This window comes from Trachemys scripta, chromosome 21 (assembly GCF_013100865.1).
Source record: "Trachemys scripta elegans isolate TJP31775 chromosome 21, CAS_Tse_1.0, whole genome shotgun sequence".
Classification (NCBI taxonomy): Eukaryota; Metazoa; Chordata; order Testudines; family Emydidae; genus Trachemys; species Trachemys scripta.
This window is the reverse complement of record NC_048318.1, coordinates 6,473,697-6,490,332: the sequence shown is the minus strand read 5'-3', so window position 1 is coordinate 6,490,332 and position 16,636 is coordinate 6,473,697. Positions and strand designations below refer to the sequence as shown.

General features: G+C 51.7%; 1 protein-coding gene across 2 annotated transcripts in view; it reads right to left on the bottom strand.

Moving 5' to 3' along the window:
• Positions 1-4,452: 4,452 nt before the first annotated feature.
• Positions 4,453-16,636, bottom strand: part of ST14 (ST14 transmembrane serine protease matriptase) — a 49,898-nt gene continuing 37,714 nt past the window's right edge. For both annotated transcript variants that reach the window (XM_034754758.1, XM_034754759.1), the window contains exons 12-19: positions 16,309-16,413; positions 13,390-13,497; positions 11,800-11,913; positions 11,262-11,384; positions 10,058-10,244; positions 8,350-8,624; positions 7,684-7,820; positions 4,453-6,712 (exon numbers count right to left, since the gene is read on the bottom strand). In XM_034754758.1, the coding sequence (XP_034610649.1) occupies positions 6,551-6,712; positions 7,684-7,820; positions 8,350-8,624; positions 10,058-10,244; positions 11,262-11,384; positions 11,800-11,913; positions 13,390-13,497; positions 16,309-16,413 (1,211 nt within the window). In that variant the 3' untranslated portion in view covers positions 4,453-6,550. The remainder of the gene's footprint in view (positions 6,713-7,683; positions 7,821-8,349; positions 8,625-10,057; positions 10,245-11,261; positions 11,385-11,799; positions 11,914-13,389; positions 13,498-16,308; positions 16,414-16,636) is intronic.

The window sequence follows — 16,636 nt, the reverse complement described above, 5'->3', positions numbered from 1 at the left end:
TGTAATCTCTCCTGCGTTTTTAAAACTACTCCGAAGAGGTTCATGCTGGTGAAAGGTACCAGCCCTAGAAAGAAACATTCTGTTGATGCAACAGACAGACACAGCAGAGCTGTGCAGCATTGGAAGCTCTAGGCAACCAGCATAACCTTGCTTGATCTCCCTTTTCTGCTAGGACTGGAAGTTCATTCTCCATGGTCATGCAGGGTGGGAATCCCCCCCCTCCATTTTAATACTACATTCTTTTTAAATTTCAGTTTATCAAAAAAAAAAACCCCTCTCAAACTGATTTTTTCCCCCCCTATTTTGACACACTGAATTTTTCTCACAAACACTTGTTTAGTCAAGCCATTTTCCAGGGAAATCTAACGTAAACCCTCCAACTCACTTTTTGTAGGCTAGCCAAAAACAGTCAACTGGTAGCCACTTTGCATCCCTTCCAGCATGGGCTGGACTTGAACCAGTCAAGGCAAAAGGTTTACCATCTCACATGCTCACCCATTCTATTGCTGCCTATACCCAGAGGTGATTGAATGCCAGATAACACAATTCAGCTTTAACCTACTCGGCAAGAAGACTCCCTAGTCGGTCGGTATTTTCCTCAATAGTGCTGGGTCGGGGTCCAGGTGACAGAGCTAGGCAGATGTTGATGACAATGGCTGGAAGTGATGCCACTGTGAAGATAAGAGGAAAGGCTCAGGTATCTCTTTCTAGAGTTCTTCTTTCCTCAAAGAAAGAAGATGCAATTCCTCCTCTACCCACGCAGTAGATTTCAGCCAGTGCATCTTGTATTTCACTCTCCCAGCAGCCTCTTGAGTCATGTTACTGCCTCATAGGGAGGGAGGGGGCTGCATGTTCAATATGTTTGAAACAGGAGGGGCCAAAGACTCCTTACTGAGATAAAGCCAGGGTACCCTTGGAGTAACTACAAGAAGGATCAGGCCAAAAGCTGCTAGCTCCAATTTAGACACTACCTTATATCAAATCAATTCCAAGAGGCCACTGGGGCTTCTCAGAAGTCACAGGAAATACAACACCTCCAGTTTCCTCTAGGGTAGTGGTTCTCAAACTTTTTTTTTACTGGTGACCCCTTTCAAATAGCAAGGCTCTGAGTGCAACCTCCCCTTATAAATTAAACACTTTATCTATTCAGTACCATTATAAATGGTGGAGGCGGACACCTCACAGCCAAATAGCACAACGGGTCCTCTGTTTGTGGACCACGTTCTGCCCTTGCGAAGGGAACAGACTGGGTCTAATCGGCCTTTCCCGTCCCAACTACCACCGAGAGTTTTGAGCTATAATCCATCCTACATTGGCTGTGGGTTGCGCTGCCACCTAATGGTCACAGTGCTTCATTACAGCAAAGCTTATGCATGGGGAAAAGTATTACAAGTGTGATTGCAGCCCTGAACCAGAATAGCCAGATAGCTGGAAAACTCTAAGGGCTTGTCTACACAGGGAAATTGGCCAGTATAGTTATTCCAGAATAAGGATTCTACTATTGCTATTCTGGAATAGCTCTCCATGTGGAACTTCTTACTCCAGAATAGCTACAGCACATTCAATTCACACCCTACCTTGGAGTAACTTCCGCACACAGACAAGCCCAGAAACACTCCCTCCTCGTGTGCATCACCTCCATAGAGTGCACTGCTGACAAAGGAGGCATTCGTTTCTCCCCATGCTCAGTCCTGGCTGGCGAGCAAGGAAGTCCCCACAACTGAATACTTGGAAGGGCCCAGCAAGGAAACGGAGGGGGAGCAACATAAACACATGCCCCCCACGCTGGGCCCAGAGAGCCCCTGAAACTGAACTGCAGGGTGAGTACAACTGAGGAAGAGTCATTCAGCCTGAGGGCAGGAGAGAGCATGGTTTAGTGGACGGAGCATTGGCACCACAGTCAGGAAACCTGGGTTCTATTTCCACCTGTCTGTGCCCCGTTTCCCACCCTCTGTCTCGTCTATTTGGACTGGATGCTACCTGGGGCAGAGTGTCTCTTACTGGGTTTGTAGAGGGTCGAGCACAATGGAGCCCTGACCTTGGCTGGGGCCTGTGGATATTGCCCTCCACTGCCGTGTAGCGATCCAGCCACCTCTTTCTTTGTCCTCCCTTTGGCGCAAGCCATACATATTCCAACCGGGAGCAAGCCTCCGGGGCCTAAGCCCCCTCAGGAGACAGGATGTGGGTTCCATTTACCTGAGCTGAGAGTCTGACGAGCAGCCCCGTGGTCCCACCTGGGAGCGAGGAACCAGACAGGTCAAGTCCTGCAGGGAGGGAGGAGGCTGGAGTTAGGGTATAGGATAGGCCTGGTGCATGGGAAGCAAGTGGTACTGCCCTGACAACCTGCATCTAATTTGCTCCAGTCACAATCAAGGCCCTTCTAGGAGATCCTTTTTCTGCACCAGCCCATTCCGTGCCCATGAGCAGGGGCCCTGAGTGCAGAATGCCGGGCATCCCTTTCAAACAGCTGGTTCACATCACCAAGCCTTCCCGCTGCATTCCTTACCCTGCCATCAGTGACCAAGCCAGGCCCAGGATCAGAGGTGTGCCTCGAGCAGGGATCTCACGCCACTGCCATGTAGGCAGCTCCCAGGGAGCAGCGCGTACCAAGGTGGCGGACAAGCCACGGGGTTGTTTCAATGCCTCACGATGGGCAGCTTTGGGAAAGTGAAAACCCCACTCCCTGAGAGCATAAGTACAAATTGCCATCACGCTGCACTGCACGGAGAGCGGAGGCCGCCGGGGCTGATACCAGATGGAGATTCGTAGGGTTACTCACCCTGCTGTAGTTCAGCCGTCATCCACTGCAGTCCGCTTCGTTCTGTAGCTCAGCCCAGGGGGCTGCTGCAACAAGGTTGGCTGGCTGTTGGCATTCTCTGGAGCTCTTCGCAAGCCCCTCTCTCCAGCTGCGCCGCTCCCTACACCAAGCATCTATCTGATGTATGTACCTGGCCCCCCGCCCCAGAGTTTCCAAGCGCCGCATGATCGGTAATGGACTGACCCTCGCAGTCCGTTTTACAGATGGGAAACTGAGGCACAGAGCAATTAAGTGACTTGCCCAAGGTCACGGGGGAAATCTGTGGCAGAGCAGGGACTTTAACTCAGGTCTCCAGTTGGTTCCCTAACCACTGGATCATGCTTTCTCTCTACAGCCTTGTCAGTGTTAGGTTACCAGATTTGGTCTGAAATTCTGCCACCCATTTCCTGCACAATCATAGAATATCAGGGTTGGAAGGGACCTCAGGAGGTCATCTAGTCCAATCCCCTGCTCAAAGCAGGACCAACACCTGCTAAATCATCCCAGCCAGGGCTTTGTCAAGCTGGGCCTTAGAGGTTTTGAAGGATGGAAATTCCCCCACCTCCCTAGGTAACCCATTCCAGTGCTTCACCACCTTCCTAGTGAAATAGTGTTTCCTAATATCCAACCTAGACCTCCCCCACTGCAACTTGGGTCAAGTCACCTTTCTGCGCCTCAGTTTCCCCAGCTGTGAAATAGGCACGACAATCCCTCCCTCACAGAGGACCTGGAGATCAGATCAGCGAGGTTTACGAAGCGCTCCAAGCCCTCTGGGTGCAGCAATAAAGATTCGTAAAGAAATGTTCAGAGTAATACAAAAATCCCCAGTTTAATACAGATTTTCTCCAAGCCTCTCCGTTTCATTCAGAGCTTTACAAAAGTGACTTTACAACAAAGAAGTGCGGAAGGAGATTAAACTGAGCAGGAAAGACCTGCTTTCATCACTCTGACATATGTACAACACTACAGTAGGGAGCAATATATACAGAAGAAAACCAGATCAAATATCAGCACATTTGAAATCATTTTGCAACATTCCTTTTAAAAATAGATTAAAAAGCCATCAAGCGCCCCCCCCACCCCACCCCTTACCCCAGCCCGGCTTGTGTCAAGGATCAGGGGCAGGCAGAGACATTTCCTAAAACGGCAACACTCTCTTTTAGGGCTGCGGCAAGCTGTTCATACAAGCAAATGGTTTTACACGCTTATCAGCTCCCCTCTGTCCTGGCAGATTGCTGCCTGATCCTGCAACGAGCCAGGTGCCAGCGATTCCAGGATCGGGGCCCAGCACTGGCAAGAAGAGGGAAATACCAAAGATTCCTAGAGGGGCCATTCACAGGTACCTACAAGTCTCTACTCCCACCTTGTCCCCATAGCAGCACTAGCCAACCACAAAATAGCTTCTATTATATCACCACTACACACGCACACAGAGCATGGCTTGCAGACATGTTCCCAAGCAGCCAGAAGTCTCCTATTGGGGCTCCCAGTCCATGCCCTGCCTACGTCCTGCTCAAAGGCATTACAGAGTCTGGGTCTGACGCTGCAGCCATTATCACTCCCAATATTTCCACTGGTCCATAGAAGAGCTACAGGGTCGGCCCCGTGCTCAGGATCTCAACTGGGGACTTACTTTGGGGTACCGTGAAGACCCTTTGTCTCCCCTATCTCACATGGCACCTAAGGCTTCAGCCTCCTGCGAGGACTAAAGAACCAGCTAAAGGACTGAGGCACTCACGTCCAACAGACGGACTTGGGGTTTCACAGACAGCGAACGAGGTCACACTTCACTTCTTACAGTTAAGGCACATTGTGGCAATGCCAATCTGACCCGTAAACAGGTCAGTAGATAGATAATGCATATACGCGTGCACACACACACACACACACACGCACGCACGCACACGCACACACACACACTCTCCAGTGGATACATTTAAACCATTCTTGTGAAAAACAGGCAGATGGGGGGGTTGGGGGTGGCAAAGTTCAGCCCACAACTCAGTAGCGACTGGCTCATCTGGAATTCTGCAGTGTGACCCCCCCGATGCCCCTCAACAGTGGCTACAGTGCATTTCCTTGTGGGTCTGCGTGACGAACCTCGCCGAGGGACTACAAGACCCAGAAGGCAGTGCCCTGCGTGGATCTGAGCAGCGTGCGGAGATTGGTGGGCCCCAAACCTCTGTGTTTAAATTTAGGCACGACCCCCCTCAAAAGGAGATGCAGGCTCTGTAGAACCATCCTCCCATGTGATAGATCCCTTAGCGCACAGGGTACACAAGCCTAGCGCTCAGCAAGCAGGTTCAGCTGCTGGCACTCAGTAACGGCCCAGTGAGAACAGCCGGACTGACTGAACAACAGCTACCCCAGCACAGACAGCGCCCAGGGTAGGCTGAGATGACTCTGCCTTGTGCCATAGCTGTCTTGCACCCGGCGGATTTCCCAGTCATCTCCTCCCTGACTCAGTTCTCAGAATCCAAGCAGGGCGTCGCCAACCACCTCCCCTTTGCTCCAAAACAAGCCGATAAAAACCACTCTTGCAAGGAAAGATTCATTTAAAAGGTCACGATCACCTCCATCACTCCCCTGCAGGGGGCAGCAGTGAGCCTTCCCTGCCATGCAGAGCCTGGCGTTTCTTGCACGGACATCATAAATGGATCTCAGCGCAGGACGAGCTGTCCCATAACCACCGCCAGGCCGGAGGCAGAGCACAGCAGCTCAGGGCGGGAGAAGGGAGCGGGTCCAACAGAGCCTGGTTTTCCATCATTGACAGATCAGGGGAGCTTTTACCTCTCGATATTAAACCTCTCGTTTAAAAGTGTTTTACTGGAGTCACCGAGAGGAGTTTTTTTGGGGGGGTCATTCGACGGTAGGCAACCGATACAGACCGCTAACCTTCCCCGTGCAGCATTATCGGGGGGAACTGGAGCTCCAAAAACAACCAAAAACACAGTTAAAAAAACAAGTATCTAAAAGTCCATCTGAATTGGACCTAGGTGGCTGCTAGGACCAGAGAGGGGGGTTGAATGGGCAGCCCCAGCAGTTCCTGGGAGGGTTAGTGGGGGCTCAGGCTGCATACCCCTCCCGCGCCGTCTAAGCGGGTGTCTGTACACAACAGGCCGGAAGGAGCAGGTGGAAGATTGGAACACACGGAATTTCCAGGGTGGGAGCCAAAAGATTCATCCAAAAAACCAGCTCTGCCATCACCTGCCAGACACTGGGCAGTTCTGGGGAAACACACACACACAATTACACAGCCCCGCTTTAAATACGGAGAAGCGTGTCCTTGGTGCAGCCCAGTCCCTTTGGACTAGGATGAGCAGGGGTTTCTCCCCACTCTCTCCAGAACGTCCGCCCATCACAGTTTGTGATGAGGTGAGATGGGAGGAGAGGTGGGATTCCTACGCTCTCCCGTTGGAGGTTCCTGCTCACCAGAGGTGTTAAGTTCACATTAGGGGCAGCTCCCTGAAGGAGGAGGGGAGGGAATACGGGGAAGGATCCAAGCTGCCCACTCCTCCCCCCCCATGCCTTCGAACAGGGCAGGCGTCCCGCTGGTCCAGTCCCATGGGGGTGGGGAGGAAACGACATACATACATACATACATACACACACAAACACACACACACACGATTCCCTTCACATCAGCTGGGAGTGTCTTCAACCACCGGCTTGAAAGAGACCCAGAGCCGAACGTGAGAGGCACCGCCCGCCCTGCGTGTCCATCCGGATCGAGAGCCCCTCGCTGGAGCCCTCCTAGATCCCCGTGTGCTGCTTGATCCAGTCCCGCAGCTTGGAGACCCGAGTGTAGACTCCTGGCTTGTTCCGCTGGGCGCAGCCGTCTCCCCAGCTGACCACGCCGGCTAGAAATAGCCTGTTGCCGTTCTCCACGCTAACCAACGGCCCGCCCGAGTCCCCCTGCACGGAAACAGAACCACAGGTTAAAACAGGCTAATCCCCTCCCAACTCGGGCTCTTCCTCCATTTTGAGCACAGAAACGAGCCCCTGCCCACATACAGCTATTAACCAAATGAAGGAATTCATAAGGGACGTGGCACGTTTCTAGAAGTTACGTCCACTGGTCATTTCCACGTGATTGTGTTTAGAGGTAGGGTAGGAAGTAGGAGGGTGATCGACCATCACTGTAAGTTGATGAAGTTTTCACATGGGAATTTCCTAGGTGGTTTGTTTTTTCACCTAAAAAGACCTTGCAGGAGGTAAGAGTCTCTAAAGCTCCTTGATGTTTGCATTAACTTTCTCTTTCAGTTTCTCCCCTCCCTTTGGGACCTTGGTGGTATTTGGGGAACGGGAGTCCCGTCTTCCAGCGAATTTCACGCTGGTGAATAGAACCGTCTTGGCAACCTGTTATGCAGGGAGCAACACTAAGCGCCCGCTCGGCCCTCATCTTGACCCTTGGCTGACGCAGGAAAGTTCAGCCTCAGGGCTCATTGAGTCCTTGGCCTCTCCTCAGGAGACCACCAGCAATGCATGTGGAGACGGGGGCTCCGGGCAGGTAGGCCAGAGGAGTCAGGCAAACAGCTATCAAATAGCAACAGCTTCCCAGCACGAGCGAGCCAGGGCCGGATGAAAACTGACAAGCAAATGGAGGTGACCCATGCTTTGAAAATCTGGATCCAGAGCCAAATAACGCCTCCCCTCCAAAGAACGGGGTGTTAAAGAAAAACATCAGCGATTCCCATTGATTAACACCAAGGAAATAAAATCTCCCCTAGGAGAGAGACTGCCTCAGTATCCAGAATGCACCAGGGCTGATGGCGATACAAAGTAAGCCACCATGTTGGATCCAACTTGCTAAGAAAGGGCTACCCCAACTCCCTGGGGTTTCAGCACAATCTGGTCAAATCCCTTCCAAACCCAGAGGCCCCTACCTGGCAGGCATCGATACCCCCCGTCAGGAACCCCACACACATCATACGTGATGTTATCTGGTTGGTCAGCAGTGTGTTGCAAATGGTCTGGTTAATCACCCGAATCGACGCCTTCTGCAGGATGGTGGCACCAGCACCTACAAGGACCAGAGATGGGAGTCCCCTCCATGCACAGAGTCTGGGGTGGAGAGCACATGCCCCAACTCCTAATCCTCAGCGCCCTGAGGGTTACGAGCAGACAAGTGCTCTCCTCACCAACATGCTCCCTTCTCGCCCTCCCCCCAAGCGAGCCCCCCCCCCCCCCCCCCCCCCCCCACCTCCCGCCATCAGAACCCAGCTGCGCCCCAGAGACACCTCCCTTCCTGTCGGATTCAATCCCACCACTGACCGCCAGCCGCGCCCCGACCTCTCCCCCCCACTGCATCCCAGGCTCCTCTCTCAGCTGCTGGAAACATGCCTTCATTCTCGGCACAGGGCCCCCACAATGGTGGACTATGGGTTAAATGAGTTTCCAAAGAGGTGAGGATCTACCAAGACCTTGTAGGCTCTCCCCCTCCCCACTCGGGCTACGCGTTGATCAGCCAAGTGGCATCCAGTGCACCCAGAGCAAATACAGGCATCCATCCAGTCCCACCTCCCTCACCCCTTCCCAGGTGACCCCCTCACCTCCTTCCGAGGTGGCCCCCCATCCGGTCACCCAGATTTCCTTGCCAGAAGGGAAGTCATGGGTGGCATCAGGCAGGCAGACGGGCTGGACAGAGGTGGTGAAGGTGACAGGACTCTGCAGCTCCAGCACAGCGATGTCGTAATCATAGGTGAAGTCGTTGAATTGGGAGTTGGTGATGATGCTCTTGATGCTCCGCTCTTGCACCATCTTGTTATTCCGGTCGCTCTGGTCGTGAAGCCCTAGAAAGGCCGTCCACAGCTTAGGGTCCGAGTACCTGCACAGAGACATGCCACAGGGTGACGCGGGGTGAAACTGGAGATGGCTCTAGGACAGGGTTTGGACTGGGAAAAAGTTTTCCAGCAAAATTTTTTTTTTTTTTAAAACAGAAAATTGGGTTTTCAACTAACCACGTTTCCATAAAATAGTGTTTGTTTTCCACGGAAACGTCTGGTTTCTGGTCAAACAAACAAGTGCCTGAAAACTGAATTAGGACTCTTTGGGCTATCCTGTCACGAAGCCTCATGGGAGCAGTAGTTCAGGTACCTCTGCCCCCATTCTCCTCTATGGTTTGGGCTCCGCAGACAGACTACATCTCCCATGATGCACTACAGTCATGGATTCCCATGATGCAACAATCTGCCCCCATTATCAGGGGTGCAGAATGAGAGATGTAGCCTGACCAGATAACCCGGCCTAGAAGGAATAGGAGCATAAGGCAGCCAATCTACAACTCCCATGAGGTACCCATTTTGATTTTTTCATTTCGCCATGGGGGGGAAAGAGTGCCCATTTTCTGACCAGCCTTATAGGGCTCCCAGGAGTCGCTCAGAGCTCCGTTGTGGCTGCCGAGCTATTTGATGGAACACAGAGCTTCCCTCCAAAGCTCCCTACCAGAATACACACGGCACAATGCTACTACTGTATGCTTCCATGGCATCCAAAAACCTCTCACAGCTCTTCACAAGGGTGGGTATTATCCCCATTTCACAGATGGGCACAGAGAAATTAAGGGTCCCACCCACAGTCAGAATCAGCTGCAGAGCTGGAAATAGACCCTAGGTGTCCTGACTTGGCAGGACTAGATCATCCTTGAGTTGCTGCTTCCTGGGACACCAGAGCACCTACTGCAAACCACCTGGAAGGTGAGCCTGAGATGCAGTTTAAACAGCTGTGACCAGCGAGATAATGATAAACTCACACCCTTCCATTTCTCTAAGCATGGCAGGTCCCCCAGCAGTCCAATGGCTGAGCCATTGCTAAGAACTACCAGCCACAACAGGATGCGGGAGAGGAATCGAGGATCCCACCTAACGAGCATGACCAGTGGCAGCGCACTCATCATCCCCATCACTCTGGAGGGCAGTCGATAGAGGCTGCCATCTGATAATGATGGGGTTGGAGCCATTACTTGGAGCAGGCCCAGTACAGGATTCAAAGCGTCCCCTACGCATCAGAGTAAACTCCCCTTTAGAGAGAACATTCTCAGTTATTCCCTTACAGGCAGGGGGAAGCCTATGCATGTGTTAGTTATGCCTTCCTCTGAAGCAGCTGCTACTGGCCTCCATTGGTGGAAGGATACTAGGCCAAAGAGCCCATTGGTCTGATCTGCTATAGCAATTCCTACCCTCCACGCGCGTGTCTGACATGGCACCAAGTCTGCCCAACCCTAGAGAGCAGCAGAGACCCAATCCCACAGCACCCACCAACCTGATCTGCCCCTCTTCTCGGAAACAGTGTGCTGCTGACACCAGCCACTTGTTCGATATCAGCGAGGCCCCACAGATGTGCCCCTGGCCTTTCACGTGCAGGCTGACCTGCCACGGCCACTCGCCCACTTCTGAGTTCTGCCCGCCAACGATCCGGGTCTTCTTGCTGTAAGAGCGGATCCCACAGTCTGAGATGGGAGAGTGAGAGAAAGACCGGAGAAAAGAGACCACTCCTGTTAGTTACCTGCTCTCAATCTCGTCAGACCCCCACTCTATCCTTGGGGAATCTATTTAATGGTGCTGATGCCACCAATCGCTTCGGCAACTGATCATTAGAGTTATCACTGCAGTGGGAATAGAGTTTGTGAACTGCAGTGGCAGAGTCAGCAGTGTGTGAATAAAAGCATTTGTGTAGGTCCTACATAAACTTTTTAATTTAAAAACAAAGATCAAACCATCACCTCAACTTCTTGATGACAGTCTGGCTATTCCCTAGCAAAACAAATCAGTTCCAAAAGGCACAATACAGGGAAACCCCGCTATAACGCGCCTCGCGATATCGCGATTTCGGCTAGAACGCGATCATAAGGTGGCTCCCGCTGCCCCAAGCCCAACAAACAAACAAAAACACCGGCTGGAGTGCCACTAAAGCACAAAAAAAAGAAGCAAAAAAAAAAAAAAAAAAAGCCCCCAACCCCCCCAAAAAAAAAAAAAAAAAGAAAAGAAAAATTGGCCGGAGCGCCGCTGAAGCGCGCGCACACACACACACACACACACACACACACACACACAAAAGATGCAGCCGGCACCGCCGAACAAAAAAAGGAATGTGCCTTCCCCACTGCCTCTTCCCCTCTACCCCGGCTTCTCCTTTTGGCGGGAAGAGCCATTCTCCTCCCCAGCTGCTCCTCGCTCCTCCTCCGCCCCTTGCACCTCTCCCCTACTCTCTGCCCAAGAGAAATTGACCAGCTTGAAACTGACCGGCTTGAAATGGTAACATTTTGGTAACCCCGCTATACCGCGACCCCGCATTTATCCTGATCGAATCATCGCGTTACAGTGGGGTTTCACTGTACGTCCGTATCCCCACCCCCCTCCAACTTCCCTTTCCAACTCCATAAAATAATTAGCAGGTCTCAGAATCTAAACCCTGACTTAGGAGAGTGCCAGCCACCACACCAGCACCGAGAAGGGGCATCACCCACCACAGTTCTCCTCGTCCGAGTTATCAGCACAGTCCTTCGTCCCATCGCACTCCGGGTTGGTCTTGCTCACGCACCCGCTGCTGCGGCACTTGTAGGTGTAATCCGTGCAGGAGATGGACTCCACTGAAGGCAGGCCAAAGGGAGAAGCGTTAGCCCCAGATGGCACCATGCTGGGGAACCCCCCAGGCACTAGCTCCTGGGGCGGACGCTGAGGCCGGGAGGAATGTTGTCTGGGACTGCCTTTTAGGCTCCTTCCCAGGAGAAGGGCGTGGGGACGATATGAGCCTCTCGGCGTTTCAGCTACATGGTTTTGCTGATATATGCGACACCAGTGACATGCAGCTCCCACGGGAATCCCACCCGTGTCCCCATGTCGTGGCTTTGAGATCCCCCTCTTGGCACATTGTCATGGTTCCACAGATTTCCCGCAAACGGAAGCCCTGTTCGTGGCCCCTTGCTGGGGGCCTGCAGGAGGCTCACACGGGTCTTGCTAATAAGCGTGCCCATTTCAAGACTCTCCTCCCCAGCCCGTCCTCACCTTTGCTGCAGGTGCCCTCGTCGCTCCCGTCCCCGCAGTCGTCCTTGCCATCACATTTCTGGTTTTCAGGGATGCATTTCCCGTTGCGGCACTTGAAGTTCTTATCTGGGCATTCTGGGAGAAAGAGGAAGCAGCCGCTGCTCAGAAACAGCAAAAAGGGCACAAAGTGCCAAAGATCCAGCTTTAAGCGACCCGCCTGATGGAGGAGACAGGACCATGCTTTCTGGGATATAAAGGAGCTTCCTTACGGAGGCTGCTGGACGCAGACAGACCCTGTGGACTGACACCTCTTACCTTTAACCCAACGCTCACGCTCTATTTCCCCTCTGTTTCTCTCTCCATCTCCTTCTACGAATCTGCTCTTTTCTTTCTCCCCTTTCCCACAAAACATTGATGTTATCCCTAGGCTTGGCAGAATTCCCATTTTTATTGATTTGTCATTCCCATGTTTATTTTTAAGCTTTTTTTTTTTTTTTTGGAGCTATCAAGTTAAATTTTCACAGGCGTGCAAAATTACTTGTTTAAGCATTCCTCCCCCCCAAATTTTTATTTATTTAAATTTTGAGGGGCTGGAAACGGGGGCTGGAGTCAGGCAATAGTTACTGAACACCAGACTTTGAGATTCAGAAAGTTACAGCTTTCTAAAAGAACACAAATTGTCAACACCACCTGTCCAATTATGCAAAGTAAAATGTCCTTGAATCAAAACTCTAATACGTTCTCAAGCAGCATTTTTCTTACGTTGCCTCTGTCAGTTTTGATCATCAATCGATGGAAATAGTTGTTCCTCAGTTTTGAGCGTACGATGAAATTGACATTTACAAAAATCCAACCCTTCCAAGCCTAGTTATTCCTTACACAGCCCCTTATAGTACCGCTACTTTGTCCCAAATAGCCTGAATTTGGCAACTTTCCAGTTGCTCTGCAAAAGACGCACCTCAACCAGACCCTTTCAAAGCAGGCATTTCCTAGATCACGCAGAAGGTTAGTAGCTGGCTGGCAGCAGAGTTCCTGCAGCGCTGATTTTAATACGGTTGGCATTTAATTTAATTGCATTCATTGTATGGATGAATTATGTTAGGGCACCCAGAACATGGGATAGGAAACTTTTTTTTTAAATCTAAATAAAAGTTATTATAAAACTCTTGCTTTTCTGTGGGAAAAGTGCAAATATTAATCTAGCTCCAGTCAGTTACTCTAATTTTATATTTATTTATTTTGCAGGCAAAGCTGATCCTCCCTCTCTTTGTTAAAACCAGTTCAAACTAAACACAGAGTCACCCCAATTGTAGCTGGAGTCAGATCTAGCTCTCGCCTCACCAGCTCTAGCACTCTTCCCACCAGTGTTTTTCACACATTGTCAGGTCTCAGTCCCTCCTGTTCTCTGTCTGCGGCAGACATTAGTTTATTCTCCTGAGGGCTGTAATACATTGGTCTAATTGTGGTTGACGACGTGGTGGGTGGGGGTGTTAGTGGCTTGGACTATACAGGAGGTCAGCCCAGATGTTCTGGAGGTCTCTTCTGGCCTTCAACACCGTGACTTAACGGCCTGGTCTCAGCGTGGGGCAAAGCAACGGGTGAGTCACTTACTGCATTGCAGCTCATCGCTGTTGTCCCCACAATCATTCACACCGTCGCAGAGCCAGAAGCGTGGCTTGCACCAGCCGTTACCACACCTGAACTGCTCCTTGGTGCAATCTGGGGAAGGAAGGGGAGACGTTAGATCAGGGGTCAGCAACCTTTCAGAAGTGGTGTGTCTAGTCTTCATTTATTCACTATAATTTAAGGTTTCGTGAGCCAGTAATACAATGTAATGTTTTTAGAAGGTCTCTTTCCATAAGTCTATAATACATAACTAAACTACTGTTGTATGTAAAGTAAATAAGGTTTTTAAAATGTTTAAGAAGCTTCATTTAAAATTCAATTAAAATGCAGAGCCCCCCGGACCGGTGGCCAGGACCCGGGCAGCGTGAGTGCCACTGAAAAATCAGCTTGCGTGCCGCCTTTGGCACGCGTGCCATAGCTTGCCTACCCTTGCGTTAGATGATGCACCGATGCCATCGCTCACCAGTACAATACACAACTACAGGCTGGTGATGGGTTTCAGACAGTGACATTTCAGCAGGTCTCTCTCCATTGGAGACATGCCCAGAATACACTTTGGACATGGCCCTGGGCGGTGTGGAGGCCTTCCTGCATCTCCACCCGCGGGAGCTGAATATGCTTAGCAGTCTCCCAGGCTGGGCCCCTTCCTGAGAAACAGAAATGCCAGAACGACTGACTGTACAGGGAGAGCCTGCAGCTCCCATAACTTGGGGACACCAAGGAGGATCTTCGAAGCCACAAAGAACCTTTCAAATGCACCCTTAAGGAGGAGAAACAGGAGCCAGTCTAACATCAAATGGGGACAGATGTTTAGTCCCTCAGACCAAGACTGGCTCAACATCTGGGGCTGAGCATTTGGAAGAGATGGAACCTTCTGCCACAACTGGCCATTCCAGCTTGCCAGTCATTGGCCAGTTCGGCACTTGGCATCAGCCTCACACACGAGGCCAGATACCATAGGGAATCGGTGCCCTGCAAATGCCCGAGGGACTGGCAACACGCACAGACATATTTTGCAACATCTTCATCTGAGCGGGTTACGACAAACCTGGCTGGGTGGCACCCTGGCAGCAGCTTTTTCCACGCAGTTTGGGCATCCTCACCAACCATACTGCTTAAGCCTTTGCCCCAGTGCATTCTGGGAAAATCTGGGCAGCTATCCCATCATGCCTCAGCAGGGGACTGAGTGCCCAGCAAATGTGCGCACAGACCGACACCAGAAGCACATGGAGCAATGCACTCTGGGATGCACTGGAAGAGTCAGGAGGAAGCAACACCAGCCAAAGCCATTACAGAAAGTCAATCGTGTTCCAAGCAAGACAAGACTCAGCTGCCAATGGGTACTGAGAGGGCAGTAAACGTGTTTTGAGCTGACTGTCACTAAGTGGTCACACTCAGTAGCACAGACAGAGTCTGATGCGTTTGTAGGGTGGGGGAACAAAGAAGAACCGGAGAACAGATTTTTCACTCAAAAAGAGCCTGGGATTGAGTACACACCTGGGCAGCCCGAGCACCCACTCATCGCCCCAGGGGGGCAGCGAGCACCCATGGGCCGGGAGCACACCACTTTCATCCCAAGGGAGTGGAGTCCTGTCATTTAGTACAACGAGAGCTGAGCCAGGGGCTCCAATCTTCTCTCATTGACTCTAGGCCATGGCTAATGACATTATCTGTGGGATTATATATTAATCAGAGAGACAAAAATGAATCCACAAACACACACACACACACTCCCATGCTCTGCCCAGGAAGGAGCTATAAACAGCACTGTAGTGCCCTGAGCATGACAGGTCATGAAATGTAATGAAATGCGTGCAGGTATGCCAGCCCCCTAGGGCATGCAGGGGCCAGGTGGTTGGGACCACAAAGCAGCATCAGCAAGGATTAAACGGCAGAAACAATCTCCCAACAGGCAGTGGTCGGAGGGAGGTTAGTGAGTGAAAGTCACCTGGCATTGGCTTTTTGCAGGGAGATTAACAATAATAAGAATGAAGGCTCACGAACTATAAAGGGATTCCAGACCGATCAAACCGCTGATTGATCCTTATCTCCACCAGGCTGAAGGTTGGGGGAGGAAACGGTTTCCACTGGGAGCTTGATGCTAGTTGGACGGGGGTGTTCCCCAAGCCAGCAGGGTTTGACTTTCCTCCATGAAAAGGGAAAGACCAGCCTGACTCGCAGTCAGATTCCGGTCTCCAACAAAAAGCCACAGCACCGGAAGGCCTGATCTTTGGAGAGAGACACTCACCCACACACACCAACACCCACACCCCATGTTCCCAGTGTTCAAGGTTCAGATCAACTCAGTCAGCTGGGTGCTGGAATGAAGGCAGCTGCACCAAGATCCATTTTCACTCCTGTTGATTGACGGGAACAGCAGCAGCACCGACACCTTTGCATCAGTTGCTACGCACGTGCAGAGCTGAAGTAGCCTGTGTAGAGCCATCACCCAAAAGCTCGGCAGCCCGGCTGGTAGGCTCTGCTGGTGGTGCACTCCACAGATCACGCAGCTGGCAACCGGAGCCACTGAGACAGCGTTGGACTTATAACCCATGTCTAAATTCATCTCCAGCAAGACAGCAACTCTGCAAGCTGCCAGAGGGGATTGCTGGGCCCAGCAATCAAGAAAGGACTTTCACTACCGAGAGCTCTCTCCGTAAAGGGTAATTCTTGTGGCTTAGGATGCACAGGTTCTAAAAGACACCCCAGTCTGGCTAACCTCCAGCCCTGCGGCTGGACTACCAAGAACTGCCTTCAGCCCCCAGCCCTGATGCATTATCCCAATCTGTCCACTCGGGGGAGCCCTGAGCAAGTCAGGAGTTCCCTCCCACTTGCTAACATTCCACAGAGACCTCTCTGTCCCACCACACGGCCCTGCGTAGGGAATCCAAAGGAAGGACTTACTGCAGGAGCGCTCGTCGCTGGAATCCGTGCAGTCCATCCAGCCGTCGCAGCGCATGACTTTATCAATGCAGCGGCCAGTGTTGCAGGTGAACTTGCCAGGACAGGCTGCAGGCAACAAGGGAGAAAGAGAAAAAGGTGCAACATGCATTAGCCTTGCCAACAACCATCAGCTCCTCTTGCATTCAGTTTTCGGCGTGTCCATTTCTCTGAACACACATGCTGCACTGAGGACACAACATCTGGACAAGCGTGGGTGAATGCTCCTGTGTGAGTGGAGTGGATTTTCCAGGGAGAACCCACTGCTTCCTCCACCGGGATGTTCCTGGAC